This window comes from Leptosomus discolor, chromosome 6 (assembly GCF_034619465.1).
Source record: "Leptosomus discolor isolate bLepDis1 chromosome 6, bLepDis1.hap2, whole genome shotgun sequence".
NCBI lineage: Eukaryota > Metazoa > Chordata > Aves > Leptosomiformes > Leptosomidae > Leptosomus > Leptosomus discolor.
In genome coordinates, this window is record NC_141396.1 from 14,174,792 (window position 1) to 14,199,766 (window position 24,975).

Genomic DNA, 24,975 nt, shown 5'->3' on the forward strand with positions numbered 1-24,975 from the left:
GAACCCCTCCTGTGGAGGGTGTGAGTTCTGTCATCACTAGTTTCAGATCCCTGGTAGCACCTTTGCTTTTCTTCCAGTTTGTTTGGCAGCCCTCTCTTAGAAGTGTGCATACAACCCTATATGCATGCAGATGCCACCCCTTCTTGGCCCCATCTCTCAGTTGGCTGTAGCCCCTCTTTCCTCCTTGGGACTCTGAGCTCAGATCAGCCTCGTGAGTTAGTGATCACTGAGAACTGGGATCACCGTGTGCCTGATGCCTAACTGTCCTCACGTCCTTTACCTTCCAAGTCCAGCAGTGGCTAAATTAAGCTTATTGTCAGCTTGTCTCATTTCTAATGAAAATTGCATTTTCTAATGAAAATGGGAAGCTAATATGCCTCTTGGCATTCAGTGTAGGTAGACATGTAGCCTTAAGACCACTTGAGTGACTGAGAGTAAGGTGGCAATCTCGCTGGGGTTTCTGGGAGCATCTTGCCAAAACCCTACTGCTCTCAGTCTCTTGATTGTGGTTTGATTTTCATCTGCTATTTCTCTGGACACAAGTAAATTAGATGCCACGGAAAGGGAGTGAGGCCTCAGCTCTCTCTGCAGAAGGTCAGAGTCCTGCGTCCCTTTACAGGAGTGGATGTTATTTCACTTGCTGAAGTAAGGGTGAAAGTCATCCTCAGGGTCTTTGTGTGTTAGAATAAATCTCCCATGATTGCAGTGCTGATCTCCTGCGGGGCTTTGATTTTAGCTGTGCACATGGCAAACCTACATCCACTTGAAAAGGGACCAGCAAGATCTGCACGCTGGTGAGAGATTATGTGGGTGTCCTAGTTTGTGTCCTAGTTTGCTCATTTTAAGAGGTGTGGAGAACTTCACTCTTCTGATTGGGGGAGAGTTAAAACTGCTGCAAGAAAGGAAGGGGAGGAACTAACAGCCCAGCAGGAAGCTCCAGCTAGGAAGCTCCAGCTAGAACCTGTGGTGTAAGGCATAGGTGGAGGTCAGGTAACTGTCTCAGTGGCTTAATTTCAGGGAGTTAGATTTGGTCACAAACTTCCAAAACCTCAAGACCGAATCAGGATCAAAAGTCCCACTGGCAAATGCCACAGTATTAGGCCACTGAGCAGTTTAAATGTTCATGTCCCCTGCATTGGTTGACTCCCAGCAGTGTAAAAGCCTCTCTTGCAAAAGAGAAGTCACTCCTGATCTCAGGTGCTGTAAGTTCTTATATCTAAACCAGAAAGAAATGTTGTTTTATGAAAATCTAACCAAGATAAATAAAATGCAGTAAGTAAATAACTATGCTTGGCTTCTCGTCCTCAGAGATGCTACTTGTAGCATCTTGAGGGGTGCTTGTTTTTCTTTAAGATGTTTAATCAGATGGTACCATTGCAGTGCAGACAGGAGCTGAATCTTATTTTCACAGCAGAACTGACGTGAAGTGACCACAGATGCCATCAGCTGGTAATTGTTGAGCTCAAATGGTCCTTCCTTATGTGCAGGAGCATCTCTTTCTTCATGGCATATTCGTGTTCTTAGATAAAGGTGGCCTGAAGCAGAAGAGATGAGACGGATGATGCCTGGGGAAGTGGTGGAGGCACCATTCCTGGAGGTATTTAAAAGGCATGTATATGTGGTGCTCAGCAACATGGTTTAGTGGTGGACTTAGCAGTGTTACGTACGGTTGGACTCCATGATCTTGGAAGTCCTTTCCAACCTAAATGCTTCTATGATTCTCTGAAGTAACAGCTTAGCTGTAAGTGAGGACACTGGCTACACCTCTTCTTTCCCATTTACATGTGTGAGGCAGCTTCCAGAGCTCCTTACCTTTATATCAAAAATGTGGAGACTCCAGTTTCTGGACCTTGAACGATGAATTTGGGTCATGTTTGCAGATTTATGCTTTGTGCCGCAAAAGCTAAAGTAGTTTTTGTTGGGTTGTTTTTACAGTGAATTCTAATTCTCAAACAACTGCTCACTTCCGGGAGCTGGAACTTCAACAAAAAGGATAGGTATTATGAGAGGTGATACCACTGAAATCTTCCAATTCCATTCTTCATGGAATGGACTTCATGGTTATGTGCAAGTAATAAGGAGTGCAGTGGGCCAGTGCTCTGAGCCTGCTCTCATTTTAATGAACAGCAACTCAGACGAGTAATTCCCTTGATTTTTAATGGGATTAATTGCGTAATCATTTTCTGACCACTGTAAGAAAGTCATAATCTGGACCACAAGGTTTATAGCAGATCTTCTAAATGAGTTTAGCGCAGAAGCGAGAAGGAAGCTGCTAGGAGCAGAAGGCAGGACTCTGGCAGGATTTATGTAGGAAAGCTGTTGGCAAACCCAGAGCAGTTTGGCGAGACAAAGCCTGGGGAGGTGATTTTGGTGGTGAGTTATTTGTGGACATGCATCTGTTGTGCCAGAAGCAGGAGTGGGATGTGTTTGTTCAGCCTGACTCCAGACAAGCAGCTTGAATGGGTGAGAACCTCACTTCCTGGTTTCCATATGCCCTCCCTGTTTCCAAATAGATCCACCACCCTGTGACACAGTGACGTGGTAACAGATTTTTTTCTGCTCATCACACTAGTCATACAATTGGACACCCCTCCATGATGGGATTCACATACTAATGCTTGTAAACAGATGAACTGAGTATGAGCTCCCCCAGGTTTGCCAAAATGCATTGCCTGCTTGTGCTTTCTTGCCTGCCCCAAGCCAGCTACAGCCCTAACTCCATTTTTTGGGACTCTGCATACAGACTTCCCTTCCTTCGCTCCATGCTGGGGTGATTTTACTCTACATGACAGGATGACTTTCTCATTCAGCAAATCTTATGCCTAAGTTAAATGTCATATGTCAAAGATGTGAGCAACAGCTTGTGGAGACTGTCCATGTCTGTGCAGAGTAACCTGGGGCATTAAGTGAAGGATTTTTTTCAGCAATCATCATATGTATATTTGCAATAATAACAATAATAATTTCTGTTAATGGAAAAACATTTGTCACAGACTAAAGAGTTTTTGACTTTCAGATGCTCTGCAGACATCTAATTAAGTGAACTGAAAATCTGTTTATTGGTCTTTGGCTGTTAATCACCCTCATGAGGAAAGTGCTGCGACTACCAGGAGGAGTTTCTGCGGTTCAGCCCTTAGCTCCCTCCATTCTCAGCTGCTACATTTATCCTCCATGGTTAGTGCCTCCTCTTACCAGAGTCAGGCTGAGTGGGGCTCAGGCTCAGGATACCCCATCAAATCTGGGAGATTTGGGATGTTTTATTCAGGCCCATTGCTGTCTTTTTTTCCTCTGCATCCATCTCTTCCTTGTCTTCTGCTTCACATCCTTTTCTGTGGGTGGGAAGATACAGAATCGTGTTTTTCTAGGATTTTAGATTTAACTTGCGCTGGCTTTGGATGGCAGAACTGGGTGCAGGGAGGTGCTGAGGAAGGCTCTATGCTTCTGCTGCTCTTTGTTTGGCTTTAACATCCTGAAGGGTTTCCTGCACTGCAGAGCTGAAGGGCAGTCATTACCTTCCAGTCTGTGTTGCAGGTTCTCCGTGCTATTAGTACTCATCCGTACGGATGTTATCACGCTGGGAGTGCTTTTTCAGGCGTTAATGAGAACAGCCAGGTACAGAGGCAGGGGCATAGTTGCTGGGCTGCAGTTGTGTCCTTGCTCAGATCCTTTTTGGGTCTGTTGGGTTTCCCATGTCATTCCTGAGATCCAGCCAGTAGTTTTCTCCTGAACCTCCTGCACAGCTGCCCAACAGCAGCCTGTCTTTCGTGCTGGGGCAGCACAAATGCCAGACCCAACTTGTTGGTCCAGGGACCCATCCACAAGCCAGCGGCAAGTGTAGTCTGGGGTCAGGGGCTTGGAGAGGGACTGTCACAGTCTTCCATGGGTGCACAACCTTGTATGGCCTTTTAGAGGAGCAGCAACTTCACTCCTTGTGTTCAGTTTCACACAAACATGTGCACGTTGCCTATTAGGATATTGTCTCATATATTGAAGATGATGAGAAATTTTCCTTGCTTCCCAGGGACTTTGTATTGGGACAGGCCATGTCCCCATGAATTGCCTGGGTGGCCTCCCAAGTGCCTCTGCCTACTCCAGCTCCCTGCCATCCAGACCCTCCCAGCAGAAGCAAGAGCTGGGGTGGAAAGTGTAGTCTAGGGAAGTTTAACCAAACTCTTCCAGCTGCAGTTTATTGTATCTATTTTGCTGATATCCACCCTTTAGATAAATAGTTCTAAGTTATACACGTTGTGACTCTCTTGATGTGGTTAAAAAGGCTTGTATTAGCCAAGCTAATCTAACTCCAAGAATAACCATGGGAATTTGACTGTATCGGTTCCAGCTTGAGTCAGACACTATATAGTAAAGTGAGAATTGCCTTCCTGGCTAAAAGTATAGCAACAGTGAAACTTCAAGTCAATCATTGGGGATTCCCTCCCCCTCTTTTTTTTTTTTTTTTTTCCTTTGAACAAAACTCCTGCCCGTGTCTGACCTCAGACACCCGGAGCTCTACCTACAAGAAAACAAAATTTCCCATATTCAATAAAAACTGTGTCTCTGTAAGCAGAAAAATGAGTTAGCTAACAATCCGCAAAGCTATGGTCTGTTTATTTACCAGGCTGACTCCCTGATGGGGAAACATGTGGGATCTTTTAACTTCTTCTTCTGCACAGATGTTCCTTCTACTCCCGGGTTTCCTCTTGATCTTTGGTTTGCTGTACCATATGGTGAAAATGCTGGAGATGTTGTGTGCGGTGGAAGAGGAGAAGGATTCTGTGTGCTTAAAACAAAAACAGCAAAAAAAAATAATTCTGACTGTTTTTTTCCCCATGTTAGCAAAAAAATATTTTTTAAAGGAAATCTGTTGAGCTAGCAAAACTCACACACCCTCACTGTTGGACACATAGCATTGATGAGATTAAATGCTGCTTGATGAGCCCCTCCATGCAGCTTTTACTGTCACTTCAGGTATTTGTATTGAGCTGTAGATCCAGTTCAGGTGAGAAGATAGGGGTCCTGCAAGGTCAAGTAACAGGACTGCTTGCTTTCCTTCCTTACCTTCCTCAGAGGCCACAGGGCCTGAAAACTGTGGGTTGAAAGACATCTCACCTGGGCTCTTGGAAACGAATCACCAGGCTGGCAGGAGCTTTGGTGTTTTCCCAGCCCCATGGAGCCAGGGCTGCTGTGTAGGATCAACAGGGACATAGAGCATTGCACTGTACATCTGAAATGTGGCAGAAAATTAAATAGAATATGAAGATTTGGGTATTTATCTTAGTAGCAGTACAGGCTGAATGACAGTGAAAGGATGTAGAGGGTGAATGGGAGGAGTGAGAGGCTCTGGCAGTTTTCAGGGCTGGGGATGGTCTCTCTTGGGCAGGTCCATGAAGGTGTCACTGGAGCAGGTGCTTCTTTCCTTTGTGGCTGAGGCTGTGTGGGGCCTTTTGGCTGGTATTCAGCCTCGGTGGCACTGGTCCATCCAGGCTCATCACACAAAGAGAAATTGTAGGGCTCACGGAGGAACATCAGGTCAGCATACTGCTTTCCTAGGCTTGCTTCCATAGGAAGTCACTGGTGGCCAGCAGTGTGCTCCACTGTGCAAGCTGGCCATAGCCATCAATACCCCTTTGAGCTTCTCAGGTTGAAGGCTGGTTGTGGCTCTGCGGTACAACAGGATTCTGAGCTTGCTTGGCCCTGAGGGGTGTTAGAAAGAGGTGGTTGTGGTGAGCAGGGTTTAGGGGCTGGTGGGGCAAGATCTTAGCTGATGTGGGTGAAACTCTGGCTCAGGTGGTCCATAACCATGCGCTAAAGGGTGCTTGTCACGATCTGAGAATACTCCCACCTCAAGCTGTGCTTTCTGGCCATTTGTGGTGGTGGTGTTCTCTGGGATGCTCTGGTCTCTGACGCCTCCCTCCCTGCTGCTCTTTCTCTGCTATTGTCCTCCATGTAGGGACTGTAGTTGAACATATTCCCCAACAACCCATCACTCCCTGGGAAAGCAGAAGGGCTCTTACTGGACCAGGGCAGTGGGCAATGCTTTGCCAGCAAGAAAGCAGAGCGGGTGTTTATTAAATACATTTTAATCTGGTTGCTTGAACAGCATTTTTAGCGAGGTGGGTGGTCTGTCACACAGACAGGTAAAAACTGTGTCTCCGTCACTGTGGACAGGCTGTGGATTAGAGACAAGGCGTGTGTTCTGTAATGAAGAATGAGAGCCTAATTTTAGAACGGTGGCAAAGCCAGGCTCATATGTCTGCCTGGGCCCTGTCCCAGCTCCTCTGTGCTGCAAGGAACTTGCCATCCCTTTCTTGGAGTAAACTATATGGTACATTTTTATGTACAGACTCCCCTGCAATGAGACAGAGTAATTCCTGCAGTTGCTTTGCTTTGCTAATCCTCTTTTAAACCACACACAGACCAAGAGATTCCCTGTCCCTTTGCGGCCAGTCCATGCTTTTCCCCTAAGATGTTTGTTCTGTTTTCTTTGCAGATGCAGCTTCTGGACAAGTTCCCTATTGAAGGAGGCCAGAAAGACCCCAAGCAAAGAATCATCCCTTTTCTACCAGGTAATGATGTGGGGAAAGCCCTAAATAAGATGGGTAAGAGCAGCTGGGAACTGCGGTTCCCCAACCACCAATCTCTGGTACTTTTTGTGACAACCCTTAAAAATGCTGTTTCCCTCAGAGCTCGTACATGCAGCTTTGTCATACCAGACCTCCACCTCCTCCTAAAATAACTGGCATGGTGTTTAGGGCTCCCAGGGGATCTTGCATCAGCTGTTCAGGTTAAGGTTGGCTCGTGCCCTGCCATACAAAGGGGTTTGGTGGCTTGTAGGGGGCTGTGCCTCTGGGGTGCAACCAGCCAGCCAGAGCTTGGGCTGCCAATTGGGAGGCCATGGGAGACCAGAGACACAGTCGTCTTCATTTCGGGATGCCATTACTCTGCAGACACTGTTACTGTAAAATAAGGAAAGAATAATTAGAGTTGCCAGTGGGATATAAAGGAAGCTGAAAGAAGGTTAAATGCAAACAGGGATTTCTGCCACACTAGCCAAAAAGATAAGTAAATATCTCTTTGCCCTGAGCCACTGTCCCTCTGACAGCTTTCAGAGAGGGCCTGGACGTGATGGATATCCTCTCCTTAGTGTAACAGCACACGCTTCCACACCGCTTCTTCCAGCAGCGACTGCAGGGATGGCATGAGGGACATGAGCCAGACCGCAGCGTGCTCTTGGAAATGCATGCTCAGGCCAGCTCTCTATTGTCTGACTGCACGATTCTGGCCGTTGGTTTAAAGCTTGGCTCGCTGCACTGCCTGCCAGAATAAATGGAATATTTTCAGCCTGTTAAAAGGTCCGTTCTGTCTTTATCTATAAAAAGGAGATCCCAGCTTTTCCCCAAAAGTCTGTAAAGAGAAGCTGGGATGGGAGGGCTTAGCGTTCTCAAGGAGCGTGCTGTGGTCCCCAACGCTGTTTGCAGGCAGAGCAGCTGCTCCAGATGTGTGGTGAGCACAGCTCCAGGTCTAGCTGGGAAGCAGGGACTTAGAAATCAGCAGCGCAAATATATGACACGAGCATCGGAGCCGCAGTGGGGCAGCACGGCAGCCTGGCAGCCCCTGCAGACTTTCTGGAAGGCAGCCCCAGGACTGGGGTTTGCTCTCTGCAGTGCTCTGTGCTGCATCCAGACCCTGTGCAGCCAGGGGGAGGTGGTGTTGCTCTCCATTTCCAACCTGGGACGAGGAGAGGAGTCCAAGCATGGGCTGTCTTTTCAGGTGTGCCACCAACAACCTCACAGACTTTGTGAAACCTCGGTAGGATGAGGATGGGTACTGCTGGCCTGCCTTTTTTGCTGGGAAAGGTTTTGAGATCCTTGAAAAAGGTTTTGAGAGCCTTGAAAAGCACCGTACAGAGGTGCAAATGGCTTAGGCAGATAAGGTGAGGTGCTGTAAGAAAATCTCTGTCTGCAGGTAACAGTTGTTCCTCCTGTATTGACCATTGATGGTCCATTTCTTCTACTTTGTCCTAGAAAAATGTTGGCTGAATGCAGGTGACTGATGCTCAGCCTGCGTGCAGTTCTTAGTAATGGATATCCTGATATATAGGTGGGTGATACTTGCGGATGATGAGATGCATCCCATATGTCCATTACAACACTTCCTACCCTTCCTACCCTCCAAGAACATGAGGGAGATGGTACTGCTGCATGTCTTTGAAGGGAAGGGTTATATCTGGAAAATATTTGAGTTGACTTAGTGTCCCAAAGAGAGACGCTGCCAGAATAGAATAGACCTCAGCTGTATTTAATTTAAAATTTCTGTGATATATGTTCTACTTTTGATATTGAATCTCTGTCTCTTTCTCGTTGAACTGCTGAAAAGCCCTTGTTGCTTTACCCGGGAACAAGGTGATTCAGCTAAATGTCAAACAATGTCAAATGATGTTAAATAAACTAGCTGCCATAATTAGAATACGCATGGCATTTATGCAGCCGGAGCCGTGGATTACTGAAATGAATACCTAGCTATAAAATGTCTTAATTAAAAAACAGCAGGGCAGATGTTTGTACTTAAATCCTATTTTTATGAAGACGTTATGATCTTGCTTACTTATTATGGGCCTGATTCAGCCAATCTGGAGTGACTCTGCATGCTGGATTCTGAGTGCCTGGGGTTTGCCCATGCCACTTGCATGCTTGGGTGACTTCCCACCATCAGGTCTGGTTTAGGAAGCCGACGAATGCCAGGCCGTGAGTCCTGCTTGTCAGCAATGCCATGGTGCTCTCCTGAAATAAAGACATGATCTGAGCATGGGAATTGAGGAGCCACCTTTGCAGGTCACTTTGCCATGGCAGAGAGTGTGTGCAGGACTGGCTGGCAGGTCACCTGTAGTGTGGTGGAGCCACAGCACCCACTGCTCCATAGGCAGGAATGGGTGGTGATGGTACCCAAATCTCCTGCTGCAGCAAAGGGCTGGAAGGGAAGAACTGAGGGATGGCCACAGCAAGTCGGGCTAAAGGGCCACCTATCCCTGCTGGGGGCCTGTTGTGGGTCCCAAAGGAGGAATGCAGCTTCTCCCTTTCTACATCCTGAATGTTTAGCAGTCACAGCAGAGGTTGGGGGATCCAGGATACTGGGTCTGTTTCTGGCACTGAGAGGGAGAAGAGAAGATATCTAAATCAAGAGATGAATGGCCTTTGGGACACCCTCGTGGTCTATCCATGATAATCTGGGTGGCAGACAGGGCATGCAGAGGGTCTCATCAGGTGAAAGCAAGTTCCCGTCTCCTTCCTATAGGAAGGGCTAGCATGTGCTCAGCTGTCACCCCAGTAGGATCAGGATCACTGGTCTGCTATGCATCTGGAGCAAGAGGCTGGACAGTCCAGGCCCTGTTGCTTAGGCACAGTCATGCTATGTCTCAGCTTACCCTGCACAAAGCAGGGGTGGTGATGCACAGTCCTGATTTATGAGGAAAGCAAAAGGTGTCACACTGCTCTGTTCAGCTCCCAGCTGTACATCTATCTCCCTCCCACTGTCTGCACAGATTGCATCTCTGGGTACTAGAAAGTGTTGCACTGGAGATTTCTTCCCCATCTGGGTGGAGATGGCTGCTGCTTTGCTGACCTGTTACATGTTGGCTGTGATATTTGCTTTACACCCAGAGGATAGTTCCCTTTGCACTCGCTGCTGGTTTGGGGTGGTTATATGGTTGCAAATTACTGGGCGATGTGCCTCCCTGTTGGGGCAATCAAGCTTTAGTATTTGACTGTGCTGGAAGCCTTTTACTTGTGAAAAACAAGGAAAGTGTACAGAGGTTTGCACTCCAAGGAGAGACCATACTGTGTTCAACAGCAGGAAAGTGAAGGGTTTTTTTCCTCTGGACACCTTAATCTTATTTTTATCAGTTATGCAAGTAAGGACTCTGCAGCTTTCAGTGCCGTGAAGAGAAGCAAGGAAATGATAAGCAGTGCCAGGTAGTCCTGTAGATGTCCTGCAGATAATTTTGTAGTTTTGTTTTACTTTTTAAAAGCCACTCCCCTGCCTTCAATTTTTCTGTGAGGTTTTTCTTTCTTTCACCATGCCATACCATATGCAAACCTGGTATTTTTCCTTCCCTTTCCCCATTTTATCTTCTTCCTGTGAGTTTTCTCTTTCTTCTTTCCCTTTTTACTCCTGGAAAAGTCTGCATCAGGGGAGGTGAGGCAGAAGAAAGCAACATAAGAAACCCTGTTTGTGGAGTGGTCAGAGAGTATTTTTCTAGTTGGTGGTATGAAATTTTTCTTTGGGAGGATGGAGGGAAACTGAAAGTTACGAGAAAATCTGCTGCAAAAATTGCTTCCTAGACCAAAGATCATAGAATCATTTTGGTTAGAAAAGACCTTTAAGATGGTTTGTCACTGTAAGAAGACACAGAAGAGAAGTGCTGTTTGGCTGTACCAGTGTGGCTGTTGGTTGAGCCCATTTGCAATGCTCTGATTTCTCCCATCACCTCTGCTGCTGCATATCTGAAGAGCAGTCTTTGGAGTGTGGACTTGAAGCTTTGCTCCCTCTCTGTCAGATACTTTTATATCTGCATCAGCAGAGAGAAGGGGTTATGGATTTGGGCTCCCTATTTCAAGGATCTTGAGGTAATTAATGAAGGAACTTCAGCTGGAAGGAGAAGACTGGTCGTCAGAGCTTCTGGAGAACACCGTGGCAAATACAAATGGCAGAGACAAGGCGATGCAACTCTGGGATTGACAGCTTTGCAGTGGTTGACCCAAGACTCCAGGGCTTGCATTGTTTTTCATTTTTCTTGGTATTAAGTGGAAGAGCCATCTGGAGACAAACCTGGAGTTGGAGGGATGTCATCTCTTCTTGCTCCACCGTGTGTTCCAAAGCGTGGCCTTGGGGTAAAAGCACTGCATGGTCTGAAATCATCCCGTCCTGCTGGCTACTGGGCTGCAGATCCCTGCCATGGAGAGATGCTTGGGCTTTCCCAGACCTCTGTGCACTGGCGATGGCAGCCTCTTGCACTTTCTGCACAGATTCCAGCTTGGTCCCTGCCTGGACTTCAACCCAGTTTTGAGCCCTGACAAAAAAATTGGAGATTTTTGCATAAGCTGTGCTGAAGGGGGAAAGATACTTGTAGGGTGCCTCTTCAGCTTCCATGCTACCTGGAGAGGGAGACATCCTGCTCCAGGAGACTGCTTTCTGTGCCTGATGTTCCTTACCCTTGGGAAGTTGAGTCCTCTCCCAGGGATAGGGTCAGTGCGGGCTGCCCTACCAGCTCGGGCAGGCAGCTGCAGAAGCAACAACCTGTCCTGTCTCCAGTTCCTGCCTCCAGCACTTGGGAGCCTCTGCCAGAGAGGCATCTTCTCTCTTCCTTTATTTATCACTCTCTTTTTCCTCCTCCCTTGATTAGGGCCAGGAAAGAGGAAACGATACTTTTCAGGGTGTGTGCTGTCAGTGGAGCTTGGTGGCTGCATCCCGGGGCACTGGGAGGGATGCCAGCATGGTGGATGAGATGTCACCATTGTCTGCCCTGCTGTGCCCCAATGACCTGCTTTCCCCCTGAGAAGAGAAATGCCTTGGCACCAACTCAAAGGGGTCTCTGGGGATTTCTCCTTCCTCGGCCCCGAGGCGGCGGGAGCACGCTCTATGCATGCTGAGGCATTTTAAGGGCAGGCAGCAAACACAGGGCGGCAGGAAGATCCCTGCAGGTAGTGCAGGTTTGGCCCCATTTTTTGCTCCTGAGCTGCGGCGTGTGGCTTGTGCCAGCAACGGCGGGTGGGGAGTGGGGTGAGCTGCTCTGAGCTGGGAGGGCTTCGCCTGCCTAATTAACCTCTGGGCAAGGCTCCCGGTTCCCCAGAGAAGCCCCAGCCTCTCCTCGTCCCCCGGGCCAAGGTTTGCTGGGGGCTGTTCCCCCAGCAAAGTGGGAGTCGGAGGTGTGAGCCCCAGCCGAGCCTGGTCCCACTGACTCCTGGTGTGAGTCAGGAGGGCTGCGGGAAGGGAGAGGTGCAGTTGCAGAGGGCGCGGGAGGCCTCCCAGCGCCGCCCAGATACCTGGGGCTGGCGAGGGCCGCCGGCAGGCGGGGAGCGCTGGCGGCGGGCGGGAGCCTCCCCATTTTGCACAATGCAGGAGGATGGGGAATAACCTCTCGCCAACACCGGCCGGGACCTTCCTTGCCTCTGTTTCTGCCACTCAGAGGCTGCAGTGGGAAAGGAGATCTGCCGATGAACTGCATCCCAGGTGGATATGTCTGCTTTTCGCTTTCGGTTTGGTGTCTTGGAGGGTTTTTTTGGTGGTTTTTTTTCCCTCTCTCCCCTTTCCAATGCTGTCTTTGTGGAAGGGGAAGCTGAGGAGAAAGGCTCAAGCAGGTTTGCAACACCAGGGTTTTGTCCATGGTGATGAGAACAGCGTATTTTCCTCTCGGTTGTGTACATTCCAGCTTTGCTCCTTTTGTTTTGCTCCGCGCTGAAGGAGAAACAGCATTTTGTTCAGATATCTTGGATGGTTGTTCTTGCACTGAAGCAGAGATGATGAGCTTAACCTAACAACCAGCACCTTTGGATCCGGCGGTTCATATTCCACCTGTGTAAAGGATGTGAGATCCTGAGACCAGGATCAGCAAAATTAGGATGTAGCCATGTGTAATTTTGTCAATGGTGCTGCATTTCAGCGGTGGTCAGCGCATGTGAGGTATTTTCAACGTTTATTCTGCCCACCCCGGAGGCAGGGGGCACAGTGACTGTAAGGAGCGTGCTGGCCAAGGAGGACCTTTAGAAATCTCAGATATATTCTTATTGTAGGTTATTTACTCTTTTGGAGAGGTGGTTGGTAGCTGGGCATTTAAAAGGAAATGCATTTGCTGTCCTAATTCTTAGCTGGATTTTATGTGCAAAAATGTATTTAATTTCAGACTTGTTTTCCTTTTTTGGTTATGGTCCCCTGCAGCGCTCTGAGCCGTGGCAACAAGGTGTTAATAAATGACTTTAACTTTTGAGTAATTTTGAATTCCTGACCTACATGGAAATAAACAGTGTTGCAGCAGTTCAGAGCCAGTCAAAAAGTAGCTTAAAGGCTAGAAAAAAAAAGAGATCAGATTAAATTCACTTCATTTTAGACCCAGTCATATCTTACTTTTTAGATTAAAATATGAATTAAGTTATCCTAAACGGTGTTCCTTTTAATGTGCAGAGGCAGTCTTGCAGGCATGATAGGCGCACACACACACACAGAGAAGAGTCTCAGATGTGAGGTTTGCTGAGCCTTACCTGTGTAACACAAGTAACTGAGATATTCTGCTGTGCTTGCCTGAATATAAGGCAGGAGTGTTTCTCAGACGGAGAAAGAGGGGCTCTGCCCCCCATCCCCTTCCACCAACCTGTAGTAAATCAGCGTCACAGTCCCCCGCAGTCTCAAACAGAGGAGCTGCCAGGGGCTGGTGAGGTGACCTGTGGCACTGTGGCGTGGGATGCTGGGGGCTTGAACAGCTATGGAGAGCTTTTTGGTGGCCACTCCATAATGCAATATAATTTCCTTTTAATATACATATTTTCAGTTTTCCTGCCTGTTCTTTGAAAGGGGAGAGTGCCTTCAGGTTTAAAATAAACTTATATTTGAGCCAGGGTAGTGTATTAGCAAGACAGCTAACAGGTCCTTGGCTTGTTTCCACTGCAGCTTGTTTAGGACTTGGGTGATGCTGAGCTTCTGGTGACCTGCTCTTCAGCAGCTCCTGTTGTTTGAGAAAGCAGTTTCTATTGTTTCTTTCTATTTTCTGCCTTGCTAGGAGGGCTATTGCGGAAAATTCATCTCCTGTCTGTCACAAGAGGAGAATGGATTTCCTGTCGGCTCTGGGCTTGAAGGGAAAGCCGGGGCTGCCGGGAGGAAGCGGCTGTTCCTCGGCTGGGCGGCAGGAGGATTGATGATTTCAAGGGGGGCAGGCAGGCTCCGTGGAGGTATTTTTAGGGTTTCAGTCTTTTCTGGTTGAAAGACAAAAGTAGTCAAGTGTGAGGTCATAGGATGCCCTTAGGCAGCTTCCTATTGAATAAGCTGAGGAAAAGGCAGCTGCCAGTGACTGCCGGCTTTCAGAGCTGCCCACCGAGGAAGAGGCTGTAATGAGCCCCACGTAATGGAGTGCAGGGGGGCTTTTGGCTTTGCATGCTGAGCCTGTTTCACAGGCATCATCAGGCCTTCTGGAGGTCTTCGGGCATTAATAGGGCATGAGCCACAGGACTGATTTCCTTACAAAAGGAAGAAAAAGGGAGAAAAACCCCATGCTGGCATCTGCCCAAGTACCTGGTCCCCTTCGCTTTCTTTCAGTCTCTTCTGAGACCTTTCTCAGCCTACAGATCCAAAATCCACCGGCTGGCAGATGAAATGAGGGGCTGGAATAAGACAAAAATACAGAATATTTTTCTGGGGCTTGTATCTACTTCTCTTATACAGGTTAGGAGCTGGTATTTTGCTCAGCCAGAAACCACCTCTGGGCAGGAATCAGCATATGGAGAACATGATGTGCCTCTCATTAGACTATGAGTCTCCTGATGAGAGTTTTGTAATGATCAAGCCACAGTTTCAAGGGAAAACAAAGAACGGAAAGGGGTTTTGGTTTGGGTTTGCTTGAAGCCAGAGCTAATGGGGATTATTTAGGGGTTTTTTCAGCGCTGGATGCTAGACTGAAAAGGCCAGGGCAGGTTTTCAGTTTGGTATAGCTGCTTGGATTCCTTGGGGAAATGCACAGGTATTTTTACTCAGAAATTAGTTGGATTTTGATTCTTGTTTTTAAAGGCGATAAATAAACATGATTATAGACTTGAAAGGCAGTTTGAGCTGCATTGGGCTCGTCGTTTCCTCAGGCAGCCGTTCCAGATCAGTGTGCCCTCTACTACTATAATTACTTCTTAAAAATAACTCTGCAAGTCTGTAATCTAAAGTGGGTGGTATGTAGCAAGTCTGAGAGCATTCTGCATTCAATCCACAGGCTGGGGAGAGGGTGGCTTTATATAAGGGTTTGCTTGTCTTCATCTCTGGGTTGAAATCTGACTTTTTCCCACAATCCATCAACAAATGGCCCATATAATGAAAGTGCTTTTTAACACAGGAGTCAAGCTTGCCAGGGACTCGGAGGGCTTTGCAGCCCCACAGGCTCTAGCTATTCCATCTGGATGTTACTTCTCTGCCTGATCTTGTCTCTGTTGTATTCAGATTTAAGCTGTCTGGACAACAGAGAGCAGAGCCCAGCTGAGGTTCACAGTTAAGTAATAGTCTAGACTTCTGTTTGAATTTGTTTTCAGCCCACTTTGCCTTTTGCCTGGGCCAGCTGATTTATTTATATACTTACATGCTTAAAATAGGTTGTGATTATTTTTTTCCTGTGAGTTGGAAACAATGAACCTGGGAATTTGCTGCTTGATCGCAAGTGATTTCTCCTACTTTATTTTCTCTATCTATTAAGCTTTTTCGGTGCTGATGTTCTTAAGTGTGGTGTGTTTGCACTCCCACCACTCCCTGCTCCACAATGCAGCTATTTTCAGGCTCTCGAGAACACATTTGTCCTTACTTATAAGGGGGTCTTTATACTCAGGAGCAGACTGAGGGGATACTGTGGGCAAGGATTTGCCAAACTGAATCTGTTTCCACTATAATGAAATAACTAATGGCAGTGTCTGCCCTCCTGTGATTATTTTTTAGAGTTGTAGTCCTGTTTAATGGGAAAGGTGAAGTGGAGGAAGGGAAATAACATGGGAACTGGAAAGAGGAAACCAAGGGTAGGTGGATGAGGAAAAGAAAGTAAGTCCTAGAAGTGGGAAATTCAATCCTCCTGAGCTTCTCCCATTCAGAGAGGTGCTAATACAGGCCCCAGGCTTGTGCTCAGGATGGAGGTAATTAATGTTTGCTCTCAAATTTCCTTGGGTCTGAAGTTAAGCACTTTCACCATGTCATTTTCTATCAGGGTTTTGCCACCTCTAAATGAAGAGCAGAAAATTACATTCCTTCTGCTTTTACATCCTAAGCATCAGCAAGTTCAGACTTGCAGGTTCCTTCTCATATTCAGGGCTCTGAAAAGCACAGGGCTGACCCAGAATAAGCAAAACATTTTCAGTGTGGTTTGGCCTGGGATGGGGTTTTATTGGAGGTGTTCGGGCTGGTAGGCAGACTTCACTTTTTCACTGAGTGCACCATTAGATGTGATTCGCACCAAATTCTTCCACCTCTTCCTACCAAGTGCAGCATAGCTTGGTACCCTCTCAGGCAAGCAGTACAACCATCAGACCAGAGTACAGGGTAAAGGCATTTGTGCCTATTCCCACTAGACAGTGTCGTCACCGCTGGTCTATTTAAATCAATAGATGCGGAGAGCAGAAGGGAAAATAGTCCTATCTTAATCCCAGCTTCTACAGAACAGAGCAAATGCAGAATTGTGTGTTTAGCAGATTTCCTCTTGGGAAGAGAAGTCTCCTATAGATAATAACCCTTTTAGCAACGTCTCCAGTGAACGAGGCTTTGTCCGAAGAACAAAGAAAAAGTCGCAAGCTTGAAATATGCCTGAATTTCCTGAGTACGCTTGCTGCTGCATGCAGGCAGGAAGCTGTGTTAGTCTGGTTTGGATGTTTGCTCTGAAGTGGCATAAACAGAGTGTTGGGTCTCCTGGGATCCTGATCTGACCTGTGGACCAGGGGATAGGGTTCTTCTAAGCTACAGCTACAAGAAGGACTGCCATAGTCATGCAGCTCTGTGCCCATGTCCCTCACTCTACCGTCTCCCCTCTGGCCAGATCCGTCCTCTGAAGATCCCAGGTGGATGCAGGAGCCAGCAGCAGAGATGAGCAGTGCAGCCACAGCAGACCCAGCACACATGGGTGTTAACCTGCCAGCCAGCAGGGAACTCATTTCCTGCACAATTATGAAAACAGCTGATCTGTGACATTTTAAGAAGGGGGAAAAAATACAGGGCAGGGGAAGGAAGGCCCCAACTACATAAATATTTACTTTTGCACGATGTCCCAGCCACCCCCTTCTCCCAGGGGCTGGGAGAAGAAGGGGTTGCTGGCTGCTGGCTCTGGTATGTGGTGACAGGATGGGAGAGCCACCAGTGGGCTGCCCACAGCTGGAAGGACCACACTCTCCACCAAGCAAAAGCTGCCCTGCTGGAGCGTGATACTGTCCTGCTTGACCCCCCTGCTTGCTGCTGTATGCCACAGCCAGGGAAGTGCTGCTGGACCGCCAAGAGCTTGCTTGAACCACCTGCCTGGGCCTCTCTTCCTTCTCGTTGGTCTTACTCTAAAAAAAGCCAAGCTAGTGAGGTACCCCTGCTAGTGACGTATATCCCTGCTCCTTCCCGGCAAGCAGCCTTGGGAAGGGGATTGGGGAAATTGGGGCATGAAGCTTTCAGGGTAGTGCTGCTGCAGAAGATGAGGTGCCCAGGATCTGGGGACTGCAGCATCTCATGTGATGCCACCACCATGTCACATGCCCACCGCCATCCAGGTCTGGAGCAGATGTGAGCCGTGTTGTGTGCAGAGGAGGCACTTGCTAGACCTGCTTGAAAAAGACTCTTGGACGCAGGTCTCAAAAAGACCCTCAGAGATGGGGAAAAGATTTTCTTTCGATCATGGCACTGTTCAGCCCAATACAATCCCAGTTTTCAGTTTCTTTCTCTCAGCCTAGACAAAAATGTTATTTTTTGCAGTCGTGTCAAAGAGAGGGTGAGTTGATGCTCTCTGGTCTATAAGTGCTGCTCAGCTGTCCTTGCATTAGCCCTCCTCAGCTGGGGTGGCTGGTGCAGTGCCATGCAGATGCTGTGTACATTTGACACAGTATCTGACTGCCGGGGCAACTCCGAAGTCCCTCACGTGTGTACTTGGCGGGTGGAGGGAAGGCTGCAGTATACTTTGCCTGAGGTCCAGTTAGTCTGTATTTTTAGCCAGGCTTACACCATCTAAGCCATGTTTCTGCTGTATGGCAGTCTGTGACGGTTGTGTCAACGCAGGGTGACCTGTACGTAAGGAGATTTGGTGAGTTCCAGTAATAGTGACACCAATCCAATGGTAGGTCTTGGCATATTCTGCTCTCCCAGTGGTATCTATGAAACCAGACAAGTTGGAATAGGTGGGATTCAGAGGTTCGTTTCATGCGAATAGTTGATGTGGTAGAGGTACCTCCAGCCTGTTCCCCTCCACCCCTTTTGTCAAAGAAATATTGGCTAAGCTCGCTCCCCAGGACATATACCACCACTCAGTGAATAAATGTAAGGGATTTGTGTTGTGGGTTAATTCTGCTGCTGGAAATCAAACCCCATCCGTGGTCAGATGACATCTTTTTTTCTTGGAAGGGGACCAAGGTTAAGAAGACAAGGAAGGCAGGTTAGTTAAAATATGTCAGAGTCTCTTGGGTCTAAGTAAAGACTATAAATAAAAGCCTTTTAACTTGGAAAAGAACTTTAGAGTGATATGATCAGGTTCAATTTAGTCCAAATATTGCTTTATGCCATTAAGCTGTTATCGAGTTTTGGTTCAATTGCAATATTTTTATGGCTTCAGTGCAGTGGGAACAGTTGTAGCCTTTATGCTAGTGAAACATTTCCCCTGAAACATTTGCAGTGAAGACTGCTGTATTGTGTAGGGACCTGGGAGTGAAACTGCCTGGAAACAAGTAGCTGGGGAGGTGACCTTCTCTAGCTCTTTTCTTTCTCTCTTTCAGCATAACTATACAATCTAAGGATTTATATTGTGAACAATGAGGGGATTTAAATGAGGTTTAGTTTTACATTCTTCTTAATGAATCCTCAAACTTAGTAATAAAAGCTGAACATTTTTACTTACTTCCTCTTAAGCTGCAAGCATGTCTGATTCAGCAGTGTCTCAAGATGATTTGTCAGGATGAGAAAATAAGTCACATCCCTCTTCCTCTTGGGATTAATAGGGAGCTAGAATAATCCTGTACCCATAATATTATTTCAGTTGGGTATGCATAATAGCCTGGAAATGGTTATACTCAATGCAATGCTTTGTAATGATGATGTTTCATCCTTTGAAGTTAGATTATTTCATGTCACAGTGTCAGATCCACACAAATAATAAAACATACTATTATTTTTTTTCCCCCAGTTTTTCTTAACTAGCCCTCATTTTCTGATTCAAGTTTTACTGTGGTTGACTTGAAGTGAGTGGATTTTAATGCTGTTTCTGCAGATACCCAGCAGCACCACAGCCAGAAAAGTTCCGTCTCACGTTTGGTGTATTTACATGTCAGTGTGGCTGTGGATTTAGGAAGATCCTGGTGCTTCTGAGGAGTCTTGCCCTGTGCATGCCTGTGCTCGAAAGGTCTGCAGAGCATGAGTAATTCCACCAAAATTGCTGTAGCTGACCCTCTCCGTGAGCCAAGGTTTTTCACATGCATCTGGACCCTTATTCCTGGCTTACATTATAGAAAGTGAGAGAAATCAGGCCCCCCATAATTACTTACAAGCTGCGAGCTAGACATATATGTAAATATTTTCAGGGTCACAACTTAGCTCTTTATTTTTAATATACTTTGTTATTAGTAATTGTTTTTGAAGAGATTGAAAATCCCACCCATAAGTTTCTGTAGCGTCAAGCCTACTCAACTTTGACCTCTGCTCCCAGTGGTATCATTGGATTTACTGTTGACTTCAGCAGGAGCAGTCATAGCAGGTCTGAGTGCTTTTGAAAACCCTTTCCCTGTGTTTTTCTGTATAAAGTCCATCACTATAGCTGCCGGATTATATGACACTAGGGTTTAAAACGACTTAAGAATGAAATCAAACTGATAAGAAGGCTAAGATGAAATAGAGCTAAGCAAAGTAAATTTGCTTTCTTTCTAAGACAAAGCGACTTTCACAAGGCTTTAATTTTCTCTGGCCCAAGTGGAAAAGCAATCAAGTTTGGTTCATTCTGTGCGTGCATGCTGGGCATGTGTCGATACTGCTCCTGTGAAGCCCTGGAGATGACGTCCCTCACCCACCACCATGCGTGGGCTTACCCCAGGCATGTGGAAGTGGTTGAAGGGGGCTAGCAGGGGGCTGGAGCCCACTTAGGGGGCTCAGTTTCAATTTCTCTCTGTCCCCCAACCATAGAGTATGATCTTGGAAATCATCTGTTAAGCCCATGTTTAGTCATTAATTCTGCCCCAGATGCATCCCCATTTCCCCACTGCCAGAGGTGCTTTACAAATAGGAGACAGAAGATCTGGGGACTCAGGTGGGATATAGAGGGTAGAAATCTACCTTCAGGCTCTCTGCACTTCTTTTATTGGGGAAAAAGAGACAAACTAGAATTGCCATATCTCCCCACGGCGTTAAAAGAATAAATCCGTAAAACATTGTGTAGCACTGGAATACTCAGCACTGAAGTCCTTCCGTAACTACCTATGCCTGACTGGTGCCTTTATTGCCGTGCTTAAAGCCTCCATGCTGACATCTGTTTGCAGATGTCCTCTGGAGCAGGGTGGTCTCTTGCTGTAACAGTGATGATAAATACTTTGCTCTTATGGATTAGATTATTCCTCACCAAGTTGTTCTCTGTTTCACTGGAGGTCAGCTATACTCATCATCTGTTAGGATTTTTTCCCCCAGGCCCCCCCCTTTTTTTTTTTTTTTTTTGCAATTAAACCAGATTCTCTGTTCTGTGGTGTCAGCAGATAGGAGTGTTCCTCCAGGCAGCCATGAAGACGAAAACATGCAGACAAGGATGTTGTCTCTCTCTGTGGCTTTCTGCTCCTCTTCTCCCATCATCAGCTCCCCATGCACAATGCTCGCCCTGAGAGGTGGTTGTGTCCTCTCCATACCATCCATTCCCTGGTTCACCTCCCCTTGAAAAGACCCTGCAGATGTTATAATCCTCTGGTAAGCCTTAAAACTGGCAGGATTTTTGTATTTGTTTCCCTCCTTCTGTTTTATTTTCATAAGCCTATAGATTGACTTTATTTCTCTTAAAGGTTTCTAGGCTGGGAGACTGGTATTCATCCGCTTTTAATTAAAGCAATATAGGGAATTAGGCCTTTCACAGGGGTGGTTCTGGTGATGGCTATGAATGTTTCTGTTAGTTTTCCTCCCTTCTGAGAAAATGCTTGGAAGTGTGAGTTGGAGCTTAAGCTTTTTAATTACGAGGGAGTAAAATTACTACATTATGGTGAAGTGATTTCTTTGCAAAGGAAAAACTGTTTCTTGGCTGCTGCCACGTGCAGTAGCATAACTAAGAGAGGATAGTTCACCGCTGCATCCTCAGAGGACAGAAGGGTGACGGGTGCAAGGAGGGAATATGAATTTGGCATCAAAGGGCTGAGCAGTTGGTGGGGCAGCACAGGGTGATCTGTGGTTTTTGCAGTACGGTGTGAAGGAGGGGAGGTGGTGGGAGCCTGGTCCCTCCTCCTGGCAGTGCCTGGCTTTTTCCCACTAGAGTCTGGTTTAGATTAGGCTGCTCAAGGCACAATTTCTCTTGAGGTTGGTACCACACTGAAAGAGTAGGGCTGAGAGCATCAAGGAGAGCAAAATACTGCTCTTCTCAGGTGATTTACAGTTTCTCGCTCCCATTTTGTTCTCCTTCAAAGCAATGCTCTTGGGCTCATAAAACACAGCTTCATGCAAACGGAAGCTGGTGCAGACAGAGTGTAGGAACCTCCCATTGGCATATGGGGATCACAAACTGGGCTTTTTCTGGATAGGCAAGGCAGTGAAAGCCTCTTTCCCAAGAATGTGATTGTTTTGGGTAAGCAAGTGAAGGATCTCCACAGCAGGTCTCAGGCTGACCTAGGGAAGCAGCTGGCTTTTCCGCCTAGAGTGTTCAAATTACTTCAGGATAGTTTTACAGCGTGAAAGGCTCCAGCAGGAAATTTTCAGAAGGGCCCAAGTGTCATCTGACCCCAGCTCCTGTTTTCTAAAGTGTCAGTGTCTTCCTCGTGTGTGTTTGTGTGTGTGTGTTTGGAAATTTGAATTCTGTTTCAAATTGGTTAGCTATTTTAGTACAATGGAAGGAAAGCTATTACCCTGAGTGTCAAGAGCATCAGTATGCTTGCAGGAAAACCTGTATTTACCCGTGGATCCTTGGGGAGAGGGGATAAGTCTCTTCAGTCTCATTAACTGCCGTTTCTTGCTTCTGTCCTTCTTGCACATTGCTTGTTTCTGGCACAAGGACACAGCTTCTCTTGGCTTCCTCAGCCCCATGAGCCACAGGTAGCTCCTTGTGGTGCTGCAGAGCAGCCAGCATGGGTGTTTGTGTCCCTTTCTGAAGTCCTTTGGGTCCGTCTCAATGCCAAGTACATGATGAAGGGACTGTCACTGCCATGCTCCCCTCTCCCCTCTCCCCTCTTCTCTTCCCTCATCTATAGCCCAAAATGGTTTGCTGTCCCCCAGAAGCTCACTGGTGCTGCATATGTTTCTAATCTTGTAGCGTAGCTGGGCTGGGTTCTTACTTGCAGCAATGAGACATTGGCTCTGATATCACTCAGTTTGGTTCTGATCCTTGCTAGTCCCAAGGCCAGACTGTGCTCTCACTAATGGCTTTTTCATTCAGAAATGTGTGCTTCCCTTTCTGCAGTGTTTCCCTATTGCAGTGCCTAGAAAGGGCCAAGAAAGAATTGTTCTTTTCACCATTTGTGATGCCTGGGGTTCCTTGGGGGCTCTGGGTTTGTTCTGTGGTTTGTTACTAATACAGGTTTCCTGGGGGTTATGAGGTGATCTAAAGCAACCTCACTTGTGGAGCTGACTCAGAAGTGACCCTCCAAAATGACTCCCAGGCAGCAGGCAGCTGAGCTGTCTGAAGAGTTGACTGCAGGGGATTTATCTGCTTGTCATTAAAACTAAAATGTTCTGTATGCTTTCAAAAATATCAGAAATAAGTTAGATTCTTTGTTTTGTGAATATTTTCAAAAAGGTCATTCCAGTGCCCTCTTTTTCAAGTAATAGTTGTTTAATTAAACTCCAGTACAATGTTGGAAATGCACCTGTCTTGCCCTCTTGGCGCATGAACAGAAATTAATAAAAAATGAGTTAAAATAAACAATGTGGAAAACAGTGTCATCCAAAGAAAAATTAAAAACACCTCACTTGCTGAATGACAAAAGAAACACCTGTGAAAAAGATTCATCTGATACTTTTTCTGGGTAATAACATGAAAAAGATGGTACTTGAAACAAGATTTGTGTATTGACTCAGAGTGATTTAAGGATCTACTTGGGATTCAGATGGGTCTCCTTTCAGAGAAGGGAAAATAAGAAGACTGGAAAGTGCATACTTATGAAATGTGCAAGATGTGTGTGTAAGCTAAGGCTTGACACAGCATTAGTGAGTGAATGGAAAGAGTCCTCTTAATTCCCTACGCTCTAGATAAGGTCTGTAACAAGTGATCAGGCTCGTTGTGCATACTCCTTTGCCCCCTGATGGTCTTCTCCTCACTGTGTCTCTTTCTCATCCTGTCAGGTTCACCTCAGAGAGCAAGGTCACTGGAACTGATCATTACTTGAGTGTGTGCTAAGGTGGATTTACTGAAACCATGGGCTTAGTCCAGGTGAAAGGGGGAAACACAGTGGTGAATCAGACCTAAACTTTTTCTTCGTGTCCTAAATATACTGAATGTGCATCCTCCTTACGTGTTGTAGTGCATTGGAGAGGTGATTTTGGATTTGGACTGCCTGAGGAGGTGAGGAGTCTCCATCTTTGGAGGTCTGTAACTATAGGTTCAACAGGCTTCTTCAGTAGTGCCATAGGTAGAGTTGATTGTGCCATGAACCGGTGTAATGGATTTGCTGGTCTCTTGAGCTCCCTTCCAGTGCTGTATTCCTGTGATTTGGTTACTTGGAGTCATACTGTGAAAATAGTGTAATGAAGATTAATCAGAAGTGTGTAGCAATTGGACATGAAGGGGTCAGTAGTTTGTGGTTGTAAGATTTTTGGCTTCAAAAAGAATTTTAGTCTACCCAGTAGCAAAAACTTCTCAAGATCTGATGTTTTCCTTAACTGCTCTAGGTTTTGCATCTAAACCCCATGGTTTCTGGACAACACCCCTCTGATTTTGTAAGTGGCACCAGTATAATTCTTGTCACCACAGCACCAGTCCCTCACTTGAATGTACTCTTTCAAGTGTACGCATATGAATATTGCATTCAGAAGGTCTCATGTCACGGAGCAATCATTGTAGCAGTTGCAAGATACACTTTTTATTTCGTCCTTCTTCTCTGTCTATAAGGAAAAAGCCCCATCTTTCAAATCCATTTGCAACAACATAGTTTTATGTAACACAGCAGGTAATATTCTCTTGTGCATCTTGCAAATGAGTGCAGTGGAAGGCTCTGTTGCATGGTGTGGGCTGTTGGGTTCCTGAGGAATTTCTCTCCTGGGCTCCACTGATCCCGCTTCCCTTCTCTCCCCATCCCCAACCCTTCATACATAGGACCTTACCAATGGTTCAGTCTTACCCAATGTTGCTGTGGCAAGTGCAGCATCACCAAGCTGCTGAACAGGCAGCCTTTAATGCTGTGTGTTTCTTACAGTCAGGTAGTTTTAAGGTATGACCTGGATTTTGTTTTGCACAGGTGCCCAGTATTAATTCAGGTGCTCGGCACCTCTCTGCTATGTATTAACTTGTTCAAAAGCCACAGTGGAACTGAGCGTTTTGATTGTAAACAAATTAATCTCGAGGATAGTCTTCTGTTTGTACAGTGTCTGGGACGGTGGGTTTCTGCTCTGGGAATAAATATTTTGGAAAATAACTTCAAGATCCTTGCAGAGGGACCTCTCCTCTCCAGCCGTCTGCACCTGCCCTCACACTGCTGGATGGGAAGTGACATTTCCACTGTGCTGATCCCGAGAAGGGACCCTCTCTTACCCTGCCCAGGGAAAAAGTGAGGGCTCATTCTGCTCAAATCGGCACGGAAAAATATGACGTGAGGTGAGGCTGAATTCCATCCAAACATAAATAGAGTAGCATGCCCCAGAATATCTTTTCAGTCTAAATCTTGCTCAGCAGTCGAAAGTCCCAAGTACCAA

The 24,975-nt window shown here is 46.6% G+C and overlaps 1 protein-coding gene across 3 annotated transcripts in view; it reads left to right on the top strand.

Annotated features, from left to right (window-relative positions):
* The window catches only part of SH3PXD2A (SH3 and PX domains 2A), a 261,200-nt gene that overhangs the window by 72,848 nt on the left and 163,377 nt on the right, over positions 1 to 24,975 (top strand). For all 3 annotated transcript variants that reach the window (XM_086466554.1, XM_086466556.1, XM_086466555.1), the window contains exon 3: positions 6,488 to 6,563. In XM_086466554.1, the coding sequence (XP_086322680.1) occupies positions 6,488 to 6,563 (76 nt within the window). The remainder of the gene's footprint in view (positions 1 to 6,487; positions 6,564 to 24,975) is intronic.